The 20,158-nt window shown below is 34.9% G+C and overlaps 2 protein-coding genes across 3 annotated transcripts; one reads left to right on the forward strand and one right to left on the reverse strand.

Moving 5' to 3' along the window:
- The first annotated feature begins 2,595 nt into the window (after positions 1–2,595).
- Positions 2,596–12,226, forward strand: LOC110711451. The gene is made up of 5 exons (XM_021889824.1): positions 2,596–3,364; positions 8,150–8,207; positions 8,297–8,414; positions 8,512–8,629; positions 11,354–12,226. The coding sequence occupies exons 1-5, from the start codon at positions 2,831–2,833 to the stop codon at positions 11,393–11,395; spliced, it is 870 nt and encodes a 289-aa protein (XP_021745516.1). The 5' UTR covers positions 2,596–2,830; the 3' UTR covers positions 11,396–12,226.
- A 166-nt stretch (positions 12,227–12,392) lies between these two features.
- Positions 12,393–15,666, reverse strand: LOC110711452 (plasma membrane-associated cation-binding protein 1-like). 2 transcript variants are annotated; one of them, XM_021889825.1, is made up of 5 exons: positions 15,458–15,666; positions 14,045–14,174; positions 13,474–13,563; positions 13,270–13,354; positions 12,393–13,084 (listed from the first exon to the last, which is right to left on the reverse strand). In XM_021889825.1, the coding sequence occupies exons 2-5, from the start codon at positions 14,153–14,155 to the stop codon at positions 12,753–12,755; spliced, it is 618 nt and encodes a 205-aa protein (XP_021745517.1). In that variant the 5' UTR covers positions 14,156–14,174; positions 15,458–15,666; the 3' UTR covers positions 12,393–12,752. The 2 variants fall into 2 exon arrangements, with proteins under 2 accessions (XP_021745517.1, XP_021745518.1); XM_021889826.1 differs by lacking the exon at positions 15,458–15,666 and adding an exon at positions 15,126–15,400.
- Positions 15,667–20,158: the final 4,492 nt, after the last annotated feature.

Raw genomic sequence — 20,158 nt, forward strand, 5'->3', positions numbered from 1 at the left:
TACATCTTCAACAGGATCAGGTTCGTTATAGCTAGAGAGGTGGGGACCCAGATTGTATCTCGGCTCCCCACTAACTTATTGTAAATTGTTTGACTTTGTAGGTTTTTTTTTATAAATTGTTAGGAGTGGGGGGCCAGCTTGTATCTCGGCTTCCCACTAATTTATTATAGGTTGTATGACTTTATCTATTTTTGAGATATAATAATAATAATAATAATAATAATAATAATAATAATAATAATAGATTTTTCATGAAATACCACTGAGTTTTTCGAAAATTCACCATATACCACACAAAAATTTTTAATACACCAAATACCACTGAGTTTTTGGTAAATGTCACAACATACCATTTCTGTTAACGGTGTTAGTCATAAAAGTTAATTATGACACGTGGCAGCTTGTAATTGGTGATTATTAATGTTATTTATTTAATTAACTAACTTTAAAAAAAATTAAAGTAAAATTAATAGAAAAAAAGGGGGGGGGGGAAAAAAACCAAGCCAGCCCACAACCACTGGTGGTGGCACTCCCCTCCCTGGCCCTCTTTGAACCACCCCCTCCCTAACCCTAGCTCCCGAAACCTCCCCTAAAACCGCTTCACCTCCACAAAATCGGCTCTCTCCACCCCCGAAACCACCTCTAACACTAACCTCCCTCGCCTCCCTCCACCCCCGAAACCATATACCGAAATCGTCCCCCTCGCCTCCCTCCACCCTCGAAACCACCTGTAACACTTTAGAGAGGATTTTAGGGGTTTCGGCAGCCGAAAATAGGAAGGGGAAGGGTTTCGTGGGATGGTAGGTTGGCCGGAAATAGTCGAAAAGGGATGGGGAAGGGGGTTTTGGGTGAAGTGGCTGGAATCGAAAAGGGGAGGGCAAGGGGGTTTTGGGTGGGTGGCCGGAATCGAAAAGGGGAGGGGAAGGGGGTTTTGGGTGGGTGGCCGGAATCGGAAAGGGGAGGGGAAGGAGGTTTTGGGTGGGTGGCCGGAATCGAAAAGGGGAGGGGAAGGGGGTTTTAGATGTGGTGGCCGAAATTCGAAAAGGATGGGGAAGGGGGTTTTGGGTGGGGTGGCCAGAATCGAAAAGGGGAGGGGAAGGGGGTTTTAGATGTGGTGGCCGAAATTCGAAAAGGATGGGGAAAGGGGTTTTGGGTGGGGTGGCCAGAATCGAAAAGGGGAGGGAAGGGGTGGAAGGCTGCCGGCCTCCGGCGCGCCTGTCGTTTCTGACCTCGGCGGCAAGGGGTTTGGCGGTGAGGTGGCTGGAATGGGCTGGTGGCAAGTTGGTAGCAGGTTTTGTTTTTTTTTTTTTTTTTTTTTATAATAATAATTTTTGTTACTTTTTATTATTTTTTGTTATTTTTTGGTTTTTATTTTTGATAATTAATTAAATAATTATTCTAAAATTAAATAATTTAGAAGGGAACCAATCACAAGCTGTCACTTGGCATTATTAGCCTTAATGACTAACGATGTTAACGTCTGTTAAGTCATTAATGGTATGTTGTGACATTTACCAAAAACTCAGTGGTATTTGTTGTATTAAAAAATATTGTGTGGTATATGGTGAATTTTTGAAAAATTTAGTGGTATTTCATGAAAAATCCGTAATAATAATAATAATAATAATAATAATAATAATAATAATAATAATAATAATAATAATAATTGAACAAGTTGGATTAGTTGGTAATGCATTTAATCCGTCGGGTGTCTCCCTTCCACCAATTTATTGTTCGAATCCTTTGCCCTTCACACTTTTGAGGAGTGGGGGCGCATATTGTATCTTGGCTTCCCACTAATTTGTTGTAGGTTGTATGACTTTGTCTGTTTTTAAGATATATAAACGACGACGACGACGACAACAACGACAACAACAACAACGACAACAACAACAACAACAACAACAACAATAATATTTTTTTATGAAAGCAGCCCAAGGCAAGCATAAGCATTAATAATATCATCAAAGTTATTTGGGCATCATCCCACCCACACTCTTGTAGAATGATCTAAAGAACTAAGGTGAGCCATCACATGGGTCATTAGCCTTCCTAAACACTTGATTGAAACTAATACTATCAAACCTATTTGCAAGAGTTAAAGCTTCTATGATAATGCTTCCTAGATATGACCTCACACATTGTCTTGAATGGAGCATTTTAATCACTTGAAAATTATCACTTTCTACTTCAATCGAATTAGAATAGCATTGCAGAGCCATATTCAAGCCAAAAACAACCTCGTCTTCGCCTCCGTTATACTCGCATCCCATGATTGTCAAATTTGCTGGCAGCTTGCTCGTATCACAACACCTTTATGGTCTTTAATAACCACTCCCAATCCAACCTTCTCACTGATTTTTTGTAGTACATTTTTAGGTTTGAATTTCAAATTTTAAATGTCGGAAAATTTTCAAATTGAAATTTCAAAAGCAAATAAATTGAAACCCACTTGCTCAATCAATCAAAAATGTATTTTAGTGAATGTCTATATTTGGCCCGTATACCCTTATCGACTAGATAAGAGATGAAGGGAGTATTCTTTATCACGAAGATCAATTTGTTTTTTCCCTATTATATATCAAACTTACTAACTTGAATTTTCTCAATCTCATAGGTTAACCACATACTCCGTATCGGTTAGCCGAGGCACACGATATCGTATTAGCGTTTCCATCTCTTGGACTCTTCAGTCTTCGCTCACTCTTGGACTCTTGGTTGTTTATCCGGTGTCATAAAAGCAACAATAGCGCCAATTACCTCACCATTTTCAAATTTGAAACCATTTCACTCAAAAACTCAAACACACACCTTTGAAACTTTGAGTTTGATGGCCTCACTTCCAGTGGACGACAGAGACCTCGACGACGCCGCATTGTGGGCAGTCATCGACTCCGCTGCCGCGGCTTCTTACTCTTCCTCCTCTCCCACCACCACCGCCACCACCGTTTTCCGTAAACCATCATCAACTCTAAATCACACTCCCAATTTCAAATCTCCACCCAAACCTCGATTCATCAACAACCCTAATTCTCCTCCATCTATCTCCACATCTCCCCCAAATTACGCCATTAATGGTTCAATTAGGGTTTCTTCCGATGATGATCATCGCCATTTTCGTCGCCCGCAAAAGATGTCGAGAATTTCCTCCCCTTGTGTTTCTGAGATTAGTGAGAGTAGCCCTGATTTGATACTTGTTAAGCATTTTCCGGTTAATCATCAGTTTTTTTCTTCGCCCAAGCAGCAGATTTCTCCGCAAGTTGAGTATAGAGTTTGCGAAGATAAGGAGAATTTTTCGCATTGTTTGAGTGGTCGTTTTCCTACTGTTTCTCTCTTTAAGGATTATCAAGATGCTGCTATGTCGGTTAGTCTATTTCAACCTTCTTTTTGCTGTCATTGTTGTGGATTTAACTTATGATTCAATTAAGTTATCGGATTTCTTAAGCATATTTGGAATTTGTATAAAATTAGGCGATTGAGCATTTTCCATTTTATCTGCTCTATTTTTAATTATGAATTCTGGAATCAATGAGCTAGTATTTGTTCAGTCATATGGAGTTTCTAGCGTGTTTTTGATGCATTAATATTTTGGTTTATGTTAAAATAAGATGATTATTTATTTTCATTTGAAGGTATGAACAGATTGTCCGAGTATAGTAATTTTAAATTTAGTTTACCGAAAATGTTTCTTTGAACTTGTTGTGTGTATCAACAGATTACAGAGTATGATTCGGGTATTTTTTCGAGCTTATATGGAGTATTTAATAGATGTGCAGACGGACTTTATTTTGTTACATTATTTATGATGATAGAGAATAGTGGTTTGACCCAGCTAATATAAGATATAAACACAACTGAGGTGAGCAAGTAGAATTTTTGGCTATATGAAAAATTGTATGGAAGTGGAATGCATACTTTGAAGTAGATTTAAGTTGTGTGATATTGTGAATCCTTGCAATTTCCTCTCCATTGTGGTTTTCCTGTTTTCAAACTTACTTGAAAGTCAGGATGTCCCCTAAGTTTAAAGGTTGTGTTTGGTTGATGCTTAACTACAATTAAGTGAATCTATTTAGTTTGCTACAGCTAATAAGGGCTGCAAGATCTCATTAGAAGTACAAGGATAATTATGTTGAGGCAATGAGACGATTCTGGAGGATTATATATGCCGTAATTGGTGATATTAGTAGCTTTGTTAATGTTGTTAATAACCTAAAGCAAAAAGATGATGATTTTTGGGTTGGTGGCACTATTTCGGGTAGAGTGGAGTAAGAAATACTTGTAGATACAAGTAGCTGATAAATTCTTGTTTGCCGTCTTTGTATGGAGATGTGATTAGACAACTACTATTGTCTTTCAATTTTTCCCATTATAGTTGTGATATTTTGTTCTTTTTTGAATTCCAGTATCTTGTACTTTCCTTGATCACTCCGTATTTTTTTTTTGGAATGGGCAAGACTTGTAATTTCAGAAATCTATAATGGGATAGTACATATTTCTGTTGGGCCAGAGCATCCACCTTGTCGGGTCACACGCACACTCCACTTCACATTAGTATGATATTTTCCGCTTTGGGCCTAGCCCACACGGATTTGTTTTTAGGCACCATGCCAAACAGCCTCATACTAATTGGAGTGTGCACTCACTTATAAGGAAACCTTTTCTTCCTTATTTCTTTCATGTGGGACTTGGGATGAACAGCCCCTACAAACCTCCCCTCAGATCAAGGACTACATAAATCATGGCTTTCCCTCCAATGAAACCATCTTGCATTGCTATCATCACCACGTGACTTGCTGCTTGAATTAGAGGACTTTCGACACAAGGTTGCAACATCGTAGCACAGATCTCCCATTTTGTACCACCGCTACCACCATGGAACACGCCACCTTAAGTCGACTTTTGATATGAGGCACCACTGATATTCAATCGCGAGGTCACACATTTGAGGGAGCGTCCTACACACATAAAGCCTTCATCCAGATTGGCTTTGATACTAGTTGTTGGGGACGAAGCAACTGATGAAATTATCAGGAAGAATTATAAAATACGAAACAACAAAAACAACACATAAAATTTTTACGTGGAAAACCCCTCCTCAAGAATAAGGGGAAGAATAATAAAATATGGAACAACCATTGGCTCTTGCTAGTAAATTTCCTCTTCTTCTTACCCTTGCATAACCTTAGGGCACATATATATATACAAACAATGTAAAGCTTCTCCAACAAACTTTTAACACTTGCATGCATAATTTCATGTAACTCAAATTCAACACCTATTGTCCGACACAAGTAGACTAAGCATATGACACTAATATAATAGCTTCACTAATTAGGACTTTCAAGTCCAACCGACATCTTCTTTTGTTTTTTTATTTTCTTTTCTTTTACTACATAATTATTATTACCAATAATAATAAGATTATTTAATTAATTGGGATTTGAATAGATTAACCCAACTAATAATAACCTTGCTCTAATACCAATTTGTTGGAGTTGTTCATCCTAAGTCCGACATGGAAGAAATAAGAAAGAAAGGACTTTCTTATAAGTGAGTGCACACTCTAATTAGTATGAGGCCTTTTGGAAAGTGTCGAAAAACAAATTTGTGCGAGCTAGCTAGGCCCCAAGCAGACAATATCATACTAATGTGGAGTGGAGTGTGCGGCCCGACAAGGTGTGGATGTCCAGCCCAACAACTGGTATTAGAGCTGTGGTTTGAGACAGATCCGAAGGTCTTGTTAGAAAAGTTACACAACATTTACACTTCAAAGTTGCCAACCAATCGATTGTGTTTACGGTGGGAGTTGTACCCATTGAAAATGGAGAACGATATAAATTTGCAAAACCACATCAACAATTTTACTCAGTTAGTGTGCTAGTTGCAGAATGCCGATGAGAAAATTCTAGATCAAGAGCAAGCCCTCTTGTTATTGGCTTCACTACCGATGTCTTACATGCCGATTGTGCAAACATTGCTTGTGGGAATGGGAGAAGATTACTCTAGATGAATCAATAACTATTGTGAGGGAGAATGAACGTATGATGACACAAATTGATGGAGGTGTCTCATACTACCATGATTAAGCACTGGTTGTGGAAGGTCATCAGAGAGGGAGGAAACAAATCAAGGAGAGATGACCAACGGAGTAGATCGAAATCTCAGTCGAGAGGTTATAGCATTGTTGAGTGCTAATATTGTCACGAGAAGGGTCATCTATAATTTAATTGCCCGAAGATTTGAAGACCTTGAGGCATTTGCAAGGAAAGATGGGAAAAATGAAGGTGAAGGTAGTTCAGATCATTCTAAATGTGAGGTTTGTACCTAGTGCACGGCACTGCACATGCCAGCTTGATATCATTGGGAGAGTTGACAAAGCACGGGCATAGGTATGTTGGTAGTGGAAGGTGGTGTAAAGTGTGCCGAGGCAACCGCTTGGTATTGCAAGGAAAGAAGGCCAATAACAATATTTGTTATTTGTGGGCCGAGTAATTCAAGACCGCAAAATTAAGGTTGTGAAAAATTTCGAGATGAGGGTCCGATTTTATGATGTAGTAGAAGTGTTTGGTGATTTGGGTCGAGGGAGAAATTTGTTGGGTTAATCTTACCAAATCCCAATTAATTAAGTAGTTTTATTATTATACTAATAATAATTATGTAGTAAAAGAAAAGAAAAAAAAATGAAAGAAGATGTAAGTAAGTGAAGCTATTGTGTTGGTGTCATATGCTTAGTCTACTTGTGTTAGACTATAGGTGTTCACTTTGGGGTACATGTAATCATGCATGTAGGTTTTAAAGCTTGTTGGAGAAGCTTGACATTGTTTGCATATATATGTGCCGTGAGTTTATGCTAGGGTAAGAAAAAGAGGAAACTTACTAGCAAGAAGTTAGTAGCAAAACTCCTCAAAAAAGGAGAGCTAAAGCTGGAGGTAGTGACGGAGAGACAAACACAATTTTAGTGTGAGGGGTATTTTTAGGATTAGTATAAGTACCATGTTGAGGGTACTAGTGTAGACTCCTAAAAATACATTGTATCTGATATTGTAATTGTGGTGGTGGTCATTGTACTCCCAAAATTATAGCCAGTAAAGTTGTTTACATCCCTAGAGACTGGACCGTGGTTCTTCCCCTTATTATTGAGGGGTTTTCCACATAAAAATCTTGTGTGTTGTTTCTGTTTTTCCGTATTTTATTATTCTTCCTGATATTATGTTTATTTGTTGCTTTGTCCCCAACAACTTCCTCTATTTTATTTACTTGCTACACACCTCTTAGACATGCAGTTTTAAGAGGTGATTAATGAAGGTAAACAAAAGATTTTATCAAAATAATTTTTACACAAGGATTAGAGAAGGGTTAGGTATCATGTCTAAAATATTTTGAATAATTTGTCCGTTTACATTATATAATCTTGATTTCAAAGTGTGTGCCACAAGATTGTGTTGCATGCAAATAAAAATAGAGGAAGTAATACTTTTGTGATCTAATCGGCCACCTTAAGTAATCTTAGAGAAATATTTGGCTCTTGAGAATCATCTTTTTGAATAGATTTTGTAATACTGATTTGGTTGAGTGACGGAGAACTTTGTTTTGGTTTATTAATTAATTCAGCATGATTATCGTAGTGACAAGGGCATGTTGTGGAGTTGTAACTTATTTTAGACCTGTGATAAGTTTAGACCAGAGAACTTTTGTGTATCATCTTATAGCACCAAACTGGGGTGTACAGGTGAATGTTGCATTAAATCATTTCTATTGATGTGCGCGTTATGGTCTGTCTGTATCCTATCAGAATCTAATTGTAGCTCCTGACTATCCTATTACTCTTAATTTTATTAAAGAAATCAGTTTATACGAACTTCAATTCTACCAAAGCTAATTAAATATTGCATACACAAAAGGAGCATCTGGGTGTTGAGCATGTCATACTTTTCAACTTTTGAGTATTGGTTTTTGTTCATTTACGTCATGTATTATAAGAAAATTTCCTTGAATAGCATGGAACACGTTACATGCTATTTTCTAACTGTTATCGCTCTTGCCCTTAAACTTTTGATTAAGGCGGTGCTCTTATAATGTAGATGGAAGGTTATATGCTATTTTTATCCAGTCCTCTTTATGCTTCTGATCTATTTTTGGTAATGACCAGGTTCTTGAGAAGTCAGATTATACTATTATATCCGGAAGTCCTTTTATCAAAAAGTCAGGTAATGGATTAAAAAGCAATTTTCTACAACCTTTTTATCATCCCATTTGAGTAGTTTGTGAGAGTATGAACCTCTGATGTGATGTGTAGGTTGGAGGAAGATAGCATTTTACTTTAATGTCTCATTCGAAATAAGAGATAAGAACATTGAATTTGACGAGAATCGTAATGTTCAGCGTGCTGAATTTGTAGTTCGTGCTTATATGCAGTAAGTAAACTCAAATTTTATGTGTTTGAGGAGCTGCAGTGACTCTTTAACATATATATTAATAGTCCATCTTACAACCAATTTTGATATGTACAAGGGGAGGTAGGTTTTCTGATGGGTGGGGTTCCTGTGAACGGCGGGAGAAGAAATTTATGAAACCCAATAATGACATACCTAGTACTGCAGAAACCAGAGCAAAAAATAAGGCTTGCCAGGTATGCCACCAGCTCTCTTACTTTTTCTTTTTGTAATTCCAACAAATTATGACCTGTCTATAGTGTAGTCGTCTTGTGTATTGAGATTGTCATCAGTTGCCTTCCCTTTTCTCATTTCCCCCTCTTGTTCCTACTTTGTGGTTGAATGGGTGTGTAGACGATCTATTACATAGTTGCCTTGCTTTTTCACCATATTTCACGGCTTTTAGACAGCCTCACTGGATGCATCTTGCTTACTGTATTCTCTTAGCGCTTTCATACCCTGTAATTTTTGTAGCAACATGGATTTACTTCTGTATGTCAACAGTGTCACTTCCACTTCCCTGGGTCATACCCCTTGTGGCTGCTTATGCTTCACAGATAGATGGATATACCTTAAGGTGGTTGAGCCCCCTATGGTTTATCCATAAAGTATGTGCTGCTCTGTGGCTGTTGAATTTTTATAAAAGGTGTTTTCCTCTTTTAAAGTAATGATGCTGCCTTGATCCTTGCATGATATGGACCTGTAGTATTTTGAGTGTTAGTCTTCAAGCAGTCAGGGACATCAACTGAACACTGCTGTTGGTTGAGTAGCGTACTTTTCTGGATGTCCAGTCCTTGCAATTAGAGTTCAGGTACAGGCTGTCGACAACTTAGTTTCTGATACCAATATTAAAGATGGTGACTAAAGCTTTCACACAATAATACTACTTCTAAGATAGGTTCTACTCCACTTTGAACCCTCTTTGGCTGAAGCCATGGAATAGGGATTTCAGTAATTTCACTAATTCAATACTTAAGGATTTCTCTGTCCTCCACCAGAGGTTCCATGTTTAATACTTCCTCCGTTGTTATTTTATGTAAGTTGACACGTTTCTTATATCATGTCTGCTAACTCTTAACTTTAACGATACCAACATGTAAAAATTATAAAAAGTTGACATTAATATTATATACATTAAGACAATTCAAATAAGATCTCCATGACTATGTTTTATCACAAAAGATAGTCAAAGTAAAGTTTGTGAATTGTATCATAAGTGAAAAGATATCAACTAAAACAAAATTGAGGAAGTATATATTTTGCAACATAAAACCCACATGATTGTGATATACAAGGGAGAGGCAGTTAAGACAGACAGAATTGGGATAGAAAAATGTTACTTTACAACCTAGCTTGCTAATATGGACCCTATCACCTATCCATTCTCTCCTGCCATGGCTGCCAACTATTATGACCAACTTGCCCTCGTTTTCACCCCAACATCATCGCTAGCACTAGTGTCCTCCCCCTTCCCCCTGAAGTTTTTTCTAGCTGCACACAAGCTCCACCATGACCTATTGTCTCACACCTTCACCCAACCTGAACTCCTGAAGAGTCGAAATTCCCCAACCCACTAGCTTTATGAAAACCGTTTTAAGCTTCCTCTCTGTTTCACGGCTTGAGTGATGAATTAAATTAGAACCTGTAGTTGTTGACCTTAGGTTTAAGACTTAAAATAGCATTGGTAAAATCCAAGCACCAAGGGCTCAACTTTGGTGCCTTTGGTTTGGATAAAGTGCCTGTATCTTCAATCAATCGTTGTCTTATGAGATGAGATTATCTTATCTCCTTATTGATAACCAACATCTTGCTCTCTCTGCTAGTTACTTTTTTAGTAAGTAGTAACTATGATTTTTCAAACTATGTCATTGGAGCAAATAAACCAATCCTGCTTACTTTTGTCAACTATTTATTTACCATACAAGATATTCTAAAATGATTAGTTTTGGTAATAAAAAGGTGAAATATATAACTTTCAAAGTACATCATTTTATCCGGTAACATATTTGTTTGTTTTTTTTTTTTTTTTTTTATCTTTTGCAACTTTTTAAAAAAAAATCACGGATCTGCAGAAGGTAAAAACTAGTAAAGGAGTATTAATTGAATTAGTGGAGGAGATAGGGTTGGAGCATATAGCTAGATATATGTGTGGAGTTTGAACCACATTACTGCTTTTGGAAATCTTTTGGCTCTAAATGAATGAACTACATTGAGCCATTCTCTTAAAATGTATATGCTCAAAGGTACAAAAATATTTTTTGATTACTGTCTCTGCGTAGAATTTAGACTAATGGCCATGAATGCTGGATATGCTTCAGCCCAAGTAATATTTGGTCTATACTTCTTTGGTTTCTTTTGACTTCAATTTGCGATTTATATATGAGAAAAATCTTAGTCAAGTGAGGTTTTGATAGATTTGTCTTGACTACTATTTTCAAAATACCAAAATTTTATAATATTGGTTATTGATAACCGAAGAAATTAATATAAATTATGCGTTAGCAAACGTGTTTAAAAGAAATGTGTCAACTAATATGAAATGGAGGAAGTATATGTTAACAATGCTTGTGGAGGATATCCCATCTTAATAATTGACGTGTGTTTATCTTATAGTAGTCAACAAAGACAATGTATGCTAAAGGTTTTTTAGCTTATGCTTCATGTGAACATATGATATACAGGCAGTCAAGCACTACTAAATTTCTCTGTTGACATTTTTGTCTATTAAATAGATATAACGTTCTATATTCCTTGGAGAAAAGATAAAAAGTAGGGTTGGATACGTGGATGGGATGAGAGATTTGTATATGGTCACTTGTCCCCTATAAATGAAATGCTCTGTTGTGCTGAGTTCTGTATCTAAAAACATGCTTTAATAACATGCTTACCAAAGAGCTAATTTACTTGTTATGTTATTGCAGGACCTGATAGGAATTGGGCAATATCGGCCTGGTAAGCCATAGCCGTTCTCCCAACCTATTGTGGGGGCATTCCTTAACTAAATATGTTGCCCACCCCGGAACTGAAACAGTATTAAAGAAACTCTGTTGTACTGATTCAAGTGTAAAAGAAACAACCCAAACGAAAGTTCATCAGTAAGAAGCATATGGTGCTTCTTGCCTTTTGTTATAGTACAGTGGGCTTATATGTTGAACAAAACATTCCAGGACAATGGCTTCTTGCGGGTAGTCATCATAAATACAGTATAAGATAGTCCCTTGGAAAGCAGGCATAAGAGTTGCTCTGTATCAACTATTCAGAGTAATTTTGTACAAGTCTCTTGGCTTTGAAGTAGTTTTCGAGCTGGTAGATGAGCAGGCTTATTTTTATTTTTTTTTATACATAAAGTGTAATTCCATGTAAAAATGGTGTTCATATAAATTACTATGCAAGTGTTACTTATTTGCTTCCTCAGCATACCCTCTTGTTATTATTGTTTTTATGTCCATACATTTATTTACCTTTATTCCTTGTCCAAAAAAAATAAAAATAAAAAATAAAATAAAATAAAATAAAAACCAAAGAGCTCATGTAATATAAAGTCTTAAGATAAAATACTGACAAATTTGCTGTTATATTCAATTATTGTTATTAGACTTTCAAAAAAACTCTTTTGAGCTAATTTATCATATCATATCACCTCCCTTTAGATTTTGGAATTTGGACAATCCCACCAGCTAACATCTCTTTTTTTTTGTCGTGGAAAACATGGAGTCCTCTTTAACATTTTCCTCCACTTGCTTCTAACAATTGACTAAGAGTATCAATAATACAAACTCATTATTGATAGACAAAAGTACAAAACGGTCTCTCTGTAACCTGTGTGGCATTTGCAAATTGGAAATAGTTAGGAGTAGCATTCTATTAATTGTTTGCATTTGATATAGGTATGTGTTTAAGTGTTCGACTTGATATTACTTTGAGATAATCCATGATTTTGGCCTAAAACAAAGTATTTACTTTGAGAAATTGTGACGATTACATAACTTTGTTTATTCCACAATTCGTGGAATGTACACTGAAATATGTATAAAATACTGTATTAATTACATATTCTGATATTCAGCATAATAAAGAAAGTAAAAGAAGTTACAGTAACATAATATCCCCTCAAAAAATTAAACAAATGATACATGTAAACCATAACAAGAACCTTTGCAATTTCACAAGGTTTATAAGAAGCACAGAACTAAAAAAAATGAGTATATAACAAATTACACTTTTACAATTCTTCACAAATGTACAAAAAGAAAGCAGGAGAGGAAGAGTTCATTCTTAAGAGTACGTTGTTGAATGTTGATGAATCATGCAGTTGATTGCTCAAGCTTTTTTAGGTGGTTCCTCAGTTTGTGGTTGCTCCACCTTGGGAGGGGCTGCTGTCTCAGCTGTAGCCGCATCGGCTGCAACTGTGGCTGCAACTTCGCTAGGCTTTTCCTCTGAGACAGTGGCTATCTCCTTCTCTGCCTCGCTTGTTTCTTTCGCGGTGGTTACTTCTTCTGCTACTGCTGCTGTTGGGGCTTCTATCTCCCTGGGTTTCTCTTCTGTGACAATGAATGTTGAGACCTTTTCGAACACGAATTTTACCGGACCTGGAGCCAGTGCTGGCCCGAACTTTGAACATGCTTCAAGGGCTACTTTGGAACCTGGGAAATCTGCATATACAATAACCAATCGATTAATATAGTGCAACCAATTAACCAAGCAATGAAACCAACCCAACTTCAGAAGAAAAGAGCCACTAAAAGACAATAATGTAAATGAGATTTGACCCTCGAACAAATGTTTTGTAGTATTAATTTAATTTACACTGTAAGAAACATGTGAAGAAATGACTTACCAATTTTATCAAGCTTTTCAAGGAAGCTCTGAACATCAGCCGAATGTTTCTTAAGGCCAGCTTCTTTAGGATCTTTTACCAAAGTCTAAAAAAAATCCATAAAATATTATTGGAGTAAAATGATTGCAAATAATATCACTTAAATTCCAAATTAAGTCAATGGGAAATTCTTTTGATCATAATTTTGTTTCCTTACACACTGACCTTGATTTCAGCTGATGAAGCTTCATAAATCTCTAGTACTTTGGGCTGCAGCTCAGCTTTCTTCTCCTCAAATTCCTTGGATAATTCCTCCTATACACACGTTAAATAATTTGTGATCTCCCAACAATAGATAATCAGACGGTAACTTCATAGTCTTTTAACCATATCGTTTACTTTTTTAAGTGTTGATAGAGGCAAGATGAACAATGATATATACGACATTTATTTTTAAGGATCGTCTTAGGTATCACCCTTTTACGCCCAGTACTTGAACTAATTAAATAATCTTAATTGGGTGAGGTCCCAACTATTTCCACTTGATATAGTTGGCATCCACTATTATCTTTAGTACTCGTAGTTCAGATCAACATTAACAATACACACAATTTGATTGAATTAAGAAATTCTAAACGGTTATTGTTAGTTATGATAATGCTTTTATCGACATGAATAAAAGAATTATCATAACTAACAATAACCATTTAGAATTTCTTATTTCATAATAACCATTTTTTTTCTCTTTCTAAACTCTTGTTGAAATAGGCATGCATGCATAAATTAAATTTGGTACCTTAGAGTCATCAAAGGACTTGCATGCTTCAACAGCAGCAGCTTTTTTGGCCACATCTACTCCAAAAACCTTCTTAATCTGTGGAAGAACCTTTGTTTTCCAGTATCCCATGTTTATCCGTTAATATAACCTACAAGTCAAATCAACATAATTACGATTAATACGCAACAATGAAATTCTCAAAGTGAACTTTGTTACTTCTAGTGTCAATAGATGATAACATTGGTAGTGTAATTTAGACGGAACTTTCTTATTCTAACATGAGTACACGGAAATTAATATACCACCTCTATATATATATACACTTTGTATATGACATAATTATTTTTCATGTTTAACTTTAATTCTTAAATATCCTATAAGTATTAGACAAAAGTTATATTTGTATAAATTTTGAAATGGAAAAATAAACGTTTTTTCGTATAATATTTATCAATATATTTTGAAAAAAATCAAAGTTTTTAAATCAAATTACTAACTTGTAAAGCTTGTCTTTAACTATAGTATAAAGTAGCTTATTTCTTCTTATTGATCCAACTTTAAATCTTAATAAACATATGAAATACTCCGTAAAAACATGATGTAACTTTGATTCTTCAACTTATATTTTAAAACTATAAAAGTTATCTTGTATGATTATTGGAATGAAAATAAAAAAAAATGGAACGAATATAACTTTTCTATCATTATATTTTTAAAAAGAAACCAAAGCTTATATGTTGACCGATTTTCTAAAGCATGTGCCCGTAGTATATAAAGTTAGCTTATTTTCGATCTCCCTAAATTTCTTACGAAACGTATGAAGTATATAGCTTATTTTCTAAAGCATGATATAACTTAGTAGCTTATCTTCCTAATCAAACCTTCTGTTAGGAAACTTATGATTTATGAAGTAGCTTATTTTCTAAAATATGATGTAACATAGTAGCTTATCTTATCAAATTATCTTATTTGGTCGTTTTTTGGGAGTATGTGTGAGCAACATGCTAAGTTGAATCCCAAGTTTCTAACAGCAATTAACATATTTTGAAACTATTAGAACTCCATTAATAAAGCACGAAATACTCCTTTAATTTTTTACCTTTCATAATTTCGAAGAGATTCCTATGAACCCCTTAGCTAACAAAATTCCCCTCGTGATGAACAAATAATTTCCAATCGGACAAAACAAACATGTGAACAATTGTAAGTAATATAACTAAAAAGCATGTTATTTATTAATAAACAACTTTTTATATACACACGGAGTAACACATTTACCATGATGAATTAAACCCGACTTTATACACTAAGACACTATCAAATTTGGCTTACATCTTTGTTTGATTCGCGGCTTTCTATACACCATAAATAATTAAAGGAAACATGAAGAACAAAACCTTAAAAAATATAAAGATAATATAAAAGTTTTACCTGAACCAAATGATGGATGGAGAAAAAAGAGAAGGAGCTGAGTAAACAAACACAACACTGAAAACTTAAAAGATGTAACACAAATACAACACTCTTTAATTTATCAACCTTCCTTTGGAATATGATATCCAATCAAAATCAGAGACTTGAATGCACGACAGCAATTGGAATTAGCCAACTGCCACTAGAAATATTAAGAAACTATTGTTTTTGGAACTAACAATAATACTAAGCTATCAAACATATAGACAATGAAACACATAAATAACCCTTATTTTGTGATGTAATTACGAAAATAGCACAATTATGATAAAAATCAATGACAACTGGACAGTTAGCCAACTCAACAAGCCAGCCTGCCATGTCAATGTCTATGGCTGCCCTTGCTTGTCACCTTGTACAAATGACATGTGATATTAATAATCACTACTGATTGCATGGCATATTATATAACTATCATTAATTCAAAAATAAATAAAAAATTACGTACATCGAGTGTAAATTTAACAAATTAAGGGTAACTTTGAATTTAATTATTTTGAGTAGCTTATATCCTAGTCTAAGGTAATTTTTGACCTGATATAATTTTAATGTAAATAGATTATAAAATAAGTTTTTTTAAAGAACATGATTACCTTTACGGAATGAGATATAATTGTACACAACAACTTTTTTAATTGAGAGGATTTTAAAAGGAGTAGATTATATTTATATCGCAATAACTTTTATTCATTTAATGTATCGTAAATGTACAACTAATGTACAATGATTATTAGGAAAGTTGATGCTACCAGTTTTAACGGTGGACATTCTTCTTTCAAGGATTCCTAGTATTATTTAACTCATAGTGATTCGTCCAACATTCGAGGTCTTTCATAAAATAGCTCATAACTTAATATGACTAGATAAACCGGTTAAATTTGCTACATAGTGAATATTTTAGTGGTCTATTTTACTGAATGATATTGTTTTATGGTGAAGTGGACATGGTCTAAAGAAAAGGGTGAGTGTTTAGATTGGAAGAAGATTAAATTTTTAATTACAGCTAACGAAAACAAAACACATGGCCCTATTTGACCGGTTAAAAATATGTTAGAGACCGTTATAAGATCTCTCTAAAGTTAGGATCAGCCTTAATTAATTGATAATTGAGACCATTTTAAGAAGATTTAAGAAGATCGGCCATATAATCGGAGCTGTTGACGTCAAATTTTTCCTAATTATTATACACAAAATATATTCGTTGCTAGCATTTCGGTTTTTTCATAGTTTTAGGGGAGTGCTATACATGTAGGACATCAGCTTTCTTATCTAAAGAAGCATGTACTTTAAATTAAGATTATAGATTAACAGTTTCTGCTGGCTCTATGATTAGTGCCAACTTAGAAGATTTTTGGGATATACTGATATTCGATTATGCGTCATGACTTATATCACCTATGGCTATTATTTGTATTACTTGAATTTTGACGCCAACCACGTTCATCAGACGATCACATACTCTAAGCAGGGGCATTATTGTATTTTTCCTATAAAAAATTACAAGTGTCCATATCGAGACATCTATCTATACTAGGTACTATAGACTAAAGTTAATCACCAGAATTATCTTAAAGTACACGTGTTGCATTCACACAAAAAAATTTCTGCCAAATTTTTTTTCTTTTTTTTTTCCTTAAAAAATAACGTGATGATAAAAAGTTACAATAATTAATATATATATATATATATATATATATATATATATATATATATATATATATATATATATATTAAATTATATATCTAACAAAAGTGTTTTAAGGGTAGACATTAAATGAATTCAAATTTTTTTTTAAAAAAAGAAAAAATTATAAAACTCATTCCATTTAAATTAACTTTATTTTAATTGACTTTAGTTTTATGATTTACAAGTCTTATTATTATGTAACCGTGTATGGCACTTCAAATTATTTGCAACGATTTAATATACAGTGTAAGTTTAAAATGTCTAATCGATGCAAATAATTTAAAATGGACATAATAATATAACATGACTCAACTTACAAAATTGACCCAATCCGACCTTATCAGACCCGATTCGAACATCCGAATTGACACCTCTAGGTAGAAGTATGTGGATGCAAAGAGAGAGAAAACGGTAAGGCATGAAGAGGGATAAATTGGAGCATCTTAGTCCAATACTCAATCTAAGACTCAGTCCAATGCAAGCCTTGGATCAGCTCATCATGCAACCACTACAACTACTCTTGATCATCAAAGAAAGATCAATTTGATGATCATCCTACTCAGCATGATCAAGCAACTATACAACACTCTAGAAGAGAGGTTGTAAGATAGAGCACTTTATTTCTAGGAGTCAATTATCTATTCTGTTAGAAAGATACAAACATACATAGTTTATAATGATATAAACTAGCTAATTTACATAACAACCCGTCTTGTGTGATACAAACATATATAGGTTGTAATGATATAAACTAGCTAATTTACGTAACAGCCCGTCTTGTGTGTGGCTGGCACACCGTGTGACCAACACTGACCAAGTAACCCTATAACACTAGCGAAGTAACCCCTTTAACATTGACCAAGTAACCCCTATTAAACTAACGAAGTAACCCCTATGATGACTGACCACACATAAGAATTTGTGTTTGCGTAAATATAAGGTTTAATGCTTGTTATAATTAGTTGGAATTTTACAAAAAAGTTTCCCTCTCAAAGTTTTAAGAAATCTGTTAGATCAATATAATGGTTCTTTATTTTTTCCTCTTCTTCTACAGTTGATCAAATTTTGCAGTTCATTAGCATCTAAAAGGAAAGAAAAATATGTCCCACAAATTACAAGACTAAATAGGATCACATGGTCATATTACAGAACTTACATGAATTAATGTCTTATACAATGTTTATACCCCTGCATAAGCTGAAAGTCTCTTGTAATCATCAACACTTGATAAATTAGCAATATAAACATCAATTGCAAACAAATTAAAATCAGTACATACATATCTCAAGTTTTGAAATTAAAGAAAATTGAGAATTGAATTTGGCTATATGTGACATTACCAGCATCTCAGATTTCAGTAATTGACGCCAAAATATGGTGGTCACGGAACCCAAAATGATTCATTATTGTTTCTTTTAGTAATCATCAAATCAATTTCAAAATCTCAACTATTTGTTCTAAATACTAAGATTATGAAAACAAAATTATAATTGAATGTCAGTGTGTCATAAGTTCAAGTTTACTTGCTACAGTCAACTGCAGACCCGAACAAGCAGGGATACCTTATGTAGTCCATACAACTAAAACCTTGTAATTTGTAAAATAATAATGGAGAATGATTGCTTAGCCTGTATTCATCGCAATATATATAAACATGTACAAGATAAATATGTCAAGAATATTAAGCTAATATCACAACTTAACTTAATTCTATATTTTGCCAACTAATAATATCCTAAGCAAACCAAATCAAATCATCATCATATATTAAATCTTCATCGTATATCCGTAACACCCTCCCAGAAGTTGGAGCATGGTGAGAATCAAGAATGCCCAACTTGGACAATAGAAAATTAAACTGTCGTTTGCCAAGCGCCTATATAAAAATGTCTAAAATGGAACAATAATACCCTCCGTAATCGCATCGCGCACAAATTGATAGTCTACTTCGATGTGCTTAGTCCTTCCATGAAACACTGGATTTTTAGCAATATTTACAGCGTACTGACTATCACAAAAAAATGGAATAGCCATTGGATGTTGTACACCCAAACTCAATAGCAAACCTTTCAACCATTTTAGCTCACAAGTTATGGCTGCCATAGAATGGTACTCTGCCTCTACTGATGATGTCGAAACCGTAGGTTGCTTCTTTGTCTTCCAAGATACTAGAAATTGGCCTGTAAACACCAACCAACCAGTCAATGATCTCCGAGTAATTAGACAAGCCGCCCAATCTGAATCACACCATCCTTGTAGCGTCAAATCATTATCTGCCCGTAGCAAAATCCCTTGCCCGAGTGTACCTTTCAAGTATCAAACCACACGTAAGGCAGCATCCCAATGCTCCATTCGAGGTGCCTGCATGAACTGCGACAATATGTGCACTAAATAAGCTAGGTTTGGTCATGTCACAGCAAGATAGAACCAACTGTCCAATAAGATGGCGATATGCTTCCGGATCTGCAAGTAAATCACCATTCGCATGACCCAATCTGTGATTTTGCTCTATTGGAAAGCCACTAGGCTTTGCACCTGTCAAGCCAACCTCAGAAATAATGTCTAGTGTATATTTACGCTGACACAAAAATAATCTCGTCGCACTTCGTGCTACCTCAATGCCAAGAAAATATTTCAGGGGCCCTAGATCTTTCATTTTAAAATAGTCACCCAAATAAGATTTAAAAGCTAATAACGCATCGGAATCATTGCCATAAATGATCAAATCATCAACATATACTAAAACATTAATCTCAACACACCCCTTAGTGAATGTGAATAAAGAATAATCAGAGTAGGATTGAAGAAACCCATACCCTTTTAGAGCAGTAACAAGCTTAGCAAACCAACAAAACGGAGCTTGCTTCAAACCATATAGTGACTTCTGCAATCTGCAAACCAATTTTGGATTAGATTTTTCAAACCCAGGGGCAATTTCATGTACACTTCTTCTTCAAGATCACCATGTAAGA

The sequence above is a fragment of the Chenopodium quinoa genome, unplaced genomic scaffold, assembly GCF_001683475.1.
Source record: "Chenopodium quinoa cultivar QQ74 unplaced genomic scaffold, ASM168347v1, whole genome shotgun sequence".
NCBI lineage: Eukaryota > Viridiplantae > Streptophyta > Magnoliopsida > Caryophyllales > Amaranthaceae > Chenopodium > Chenopodium quinoa.

What these genes read in the sequence shown, in the direction of transcription:
- LOC110711451 (XM_021889824.1), top strand. Translation starts at nt 2,831, where the DNA reads ATGGCCTCACTTCCAGTGGACGACAGAGACCTCGACGACGCCGCATTG. An exon ending in TCCTTTTATCAAAAAGTCAG is followed by an intron (nt 8,208 to 8,296) that starts GTAATGGATTAA and finishes TGTGATGTGTAG; the next exon opens with GTTGGAGGAAGATAGCATTT. An exon ending in GTAGTTCGTGCTTATATGCA is followed by an intron (nt 8,415 to 8,511) that starts GTAAGTAAACTC and finishes GATATGTACAAG; the next exon opens with GGGAGGTAGGTTTTCTGATG.
- LOC110711452 (XM_021889825.1), bottom strand. Translation starts at nt 14,155, where the DNA reads ATGGGATACTGGAAAACAAAGGTTCTTCCACAGATTAAGAAGGTTTTT. An exon ending in AGTCCTTTGATGACTCTAAG is followed by an intron (nt 13,564 to 14,044) that starts GTACCAAATTTA and finishes ACGTGTGTATAG; the next exon opens with GAGGAATTATCCAAGGAATT. An exon ending in CTTCATCAGCTGAAATCAAG is followed by an intron (nt 13,355 to 13,473) that starts GTCAGTGTGTAA and finishes GATTTTTTTTAG; the next exon opens with ACTTTGGTAAAAGATCCTAA.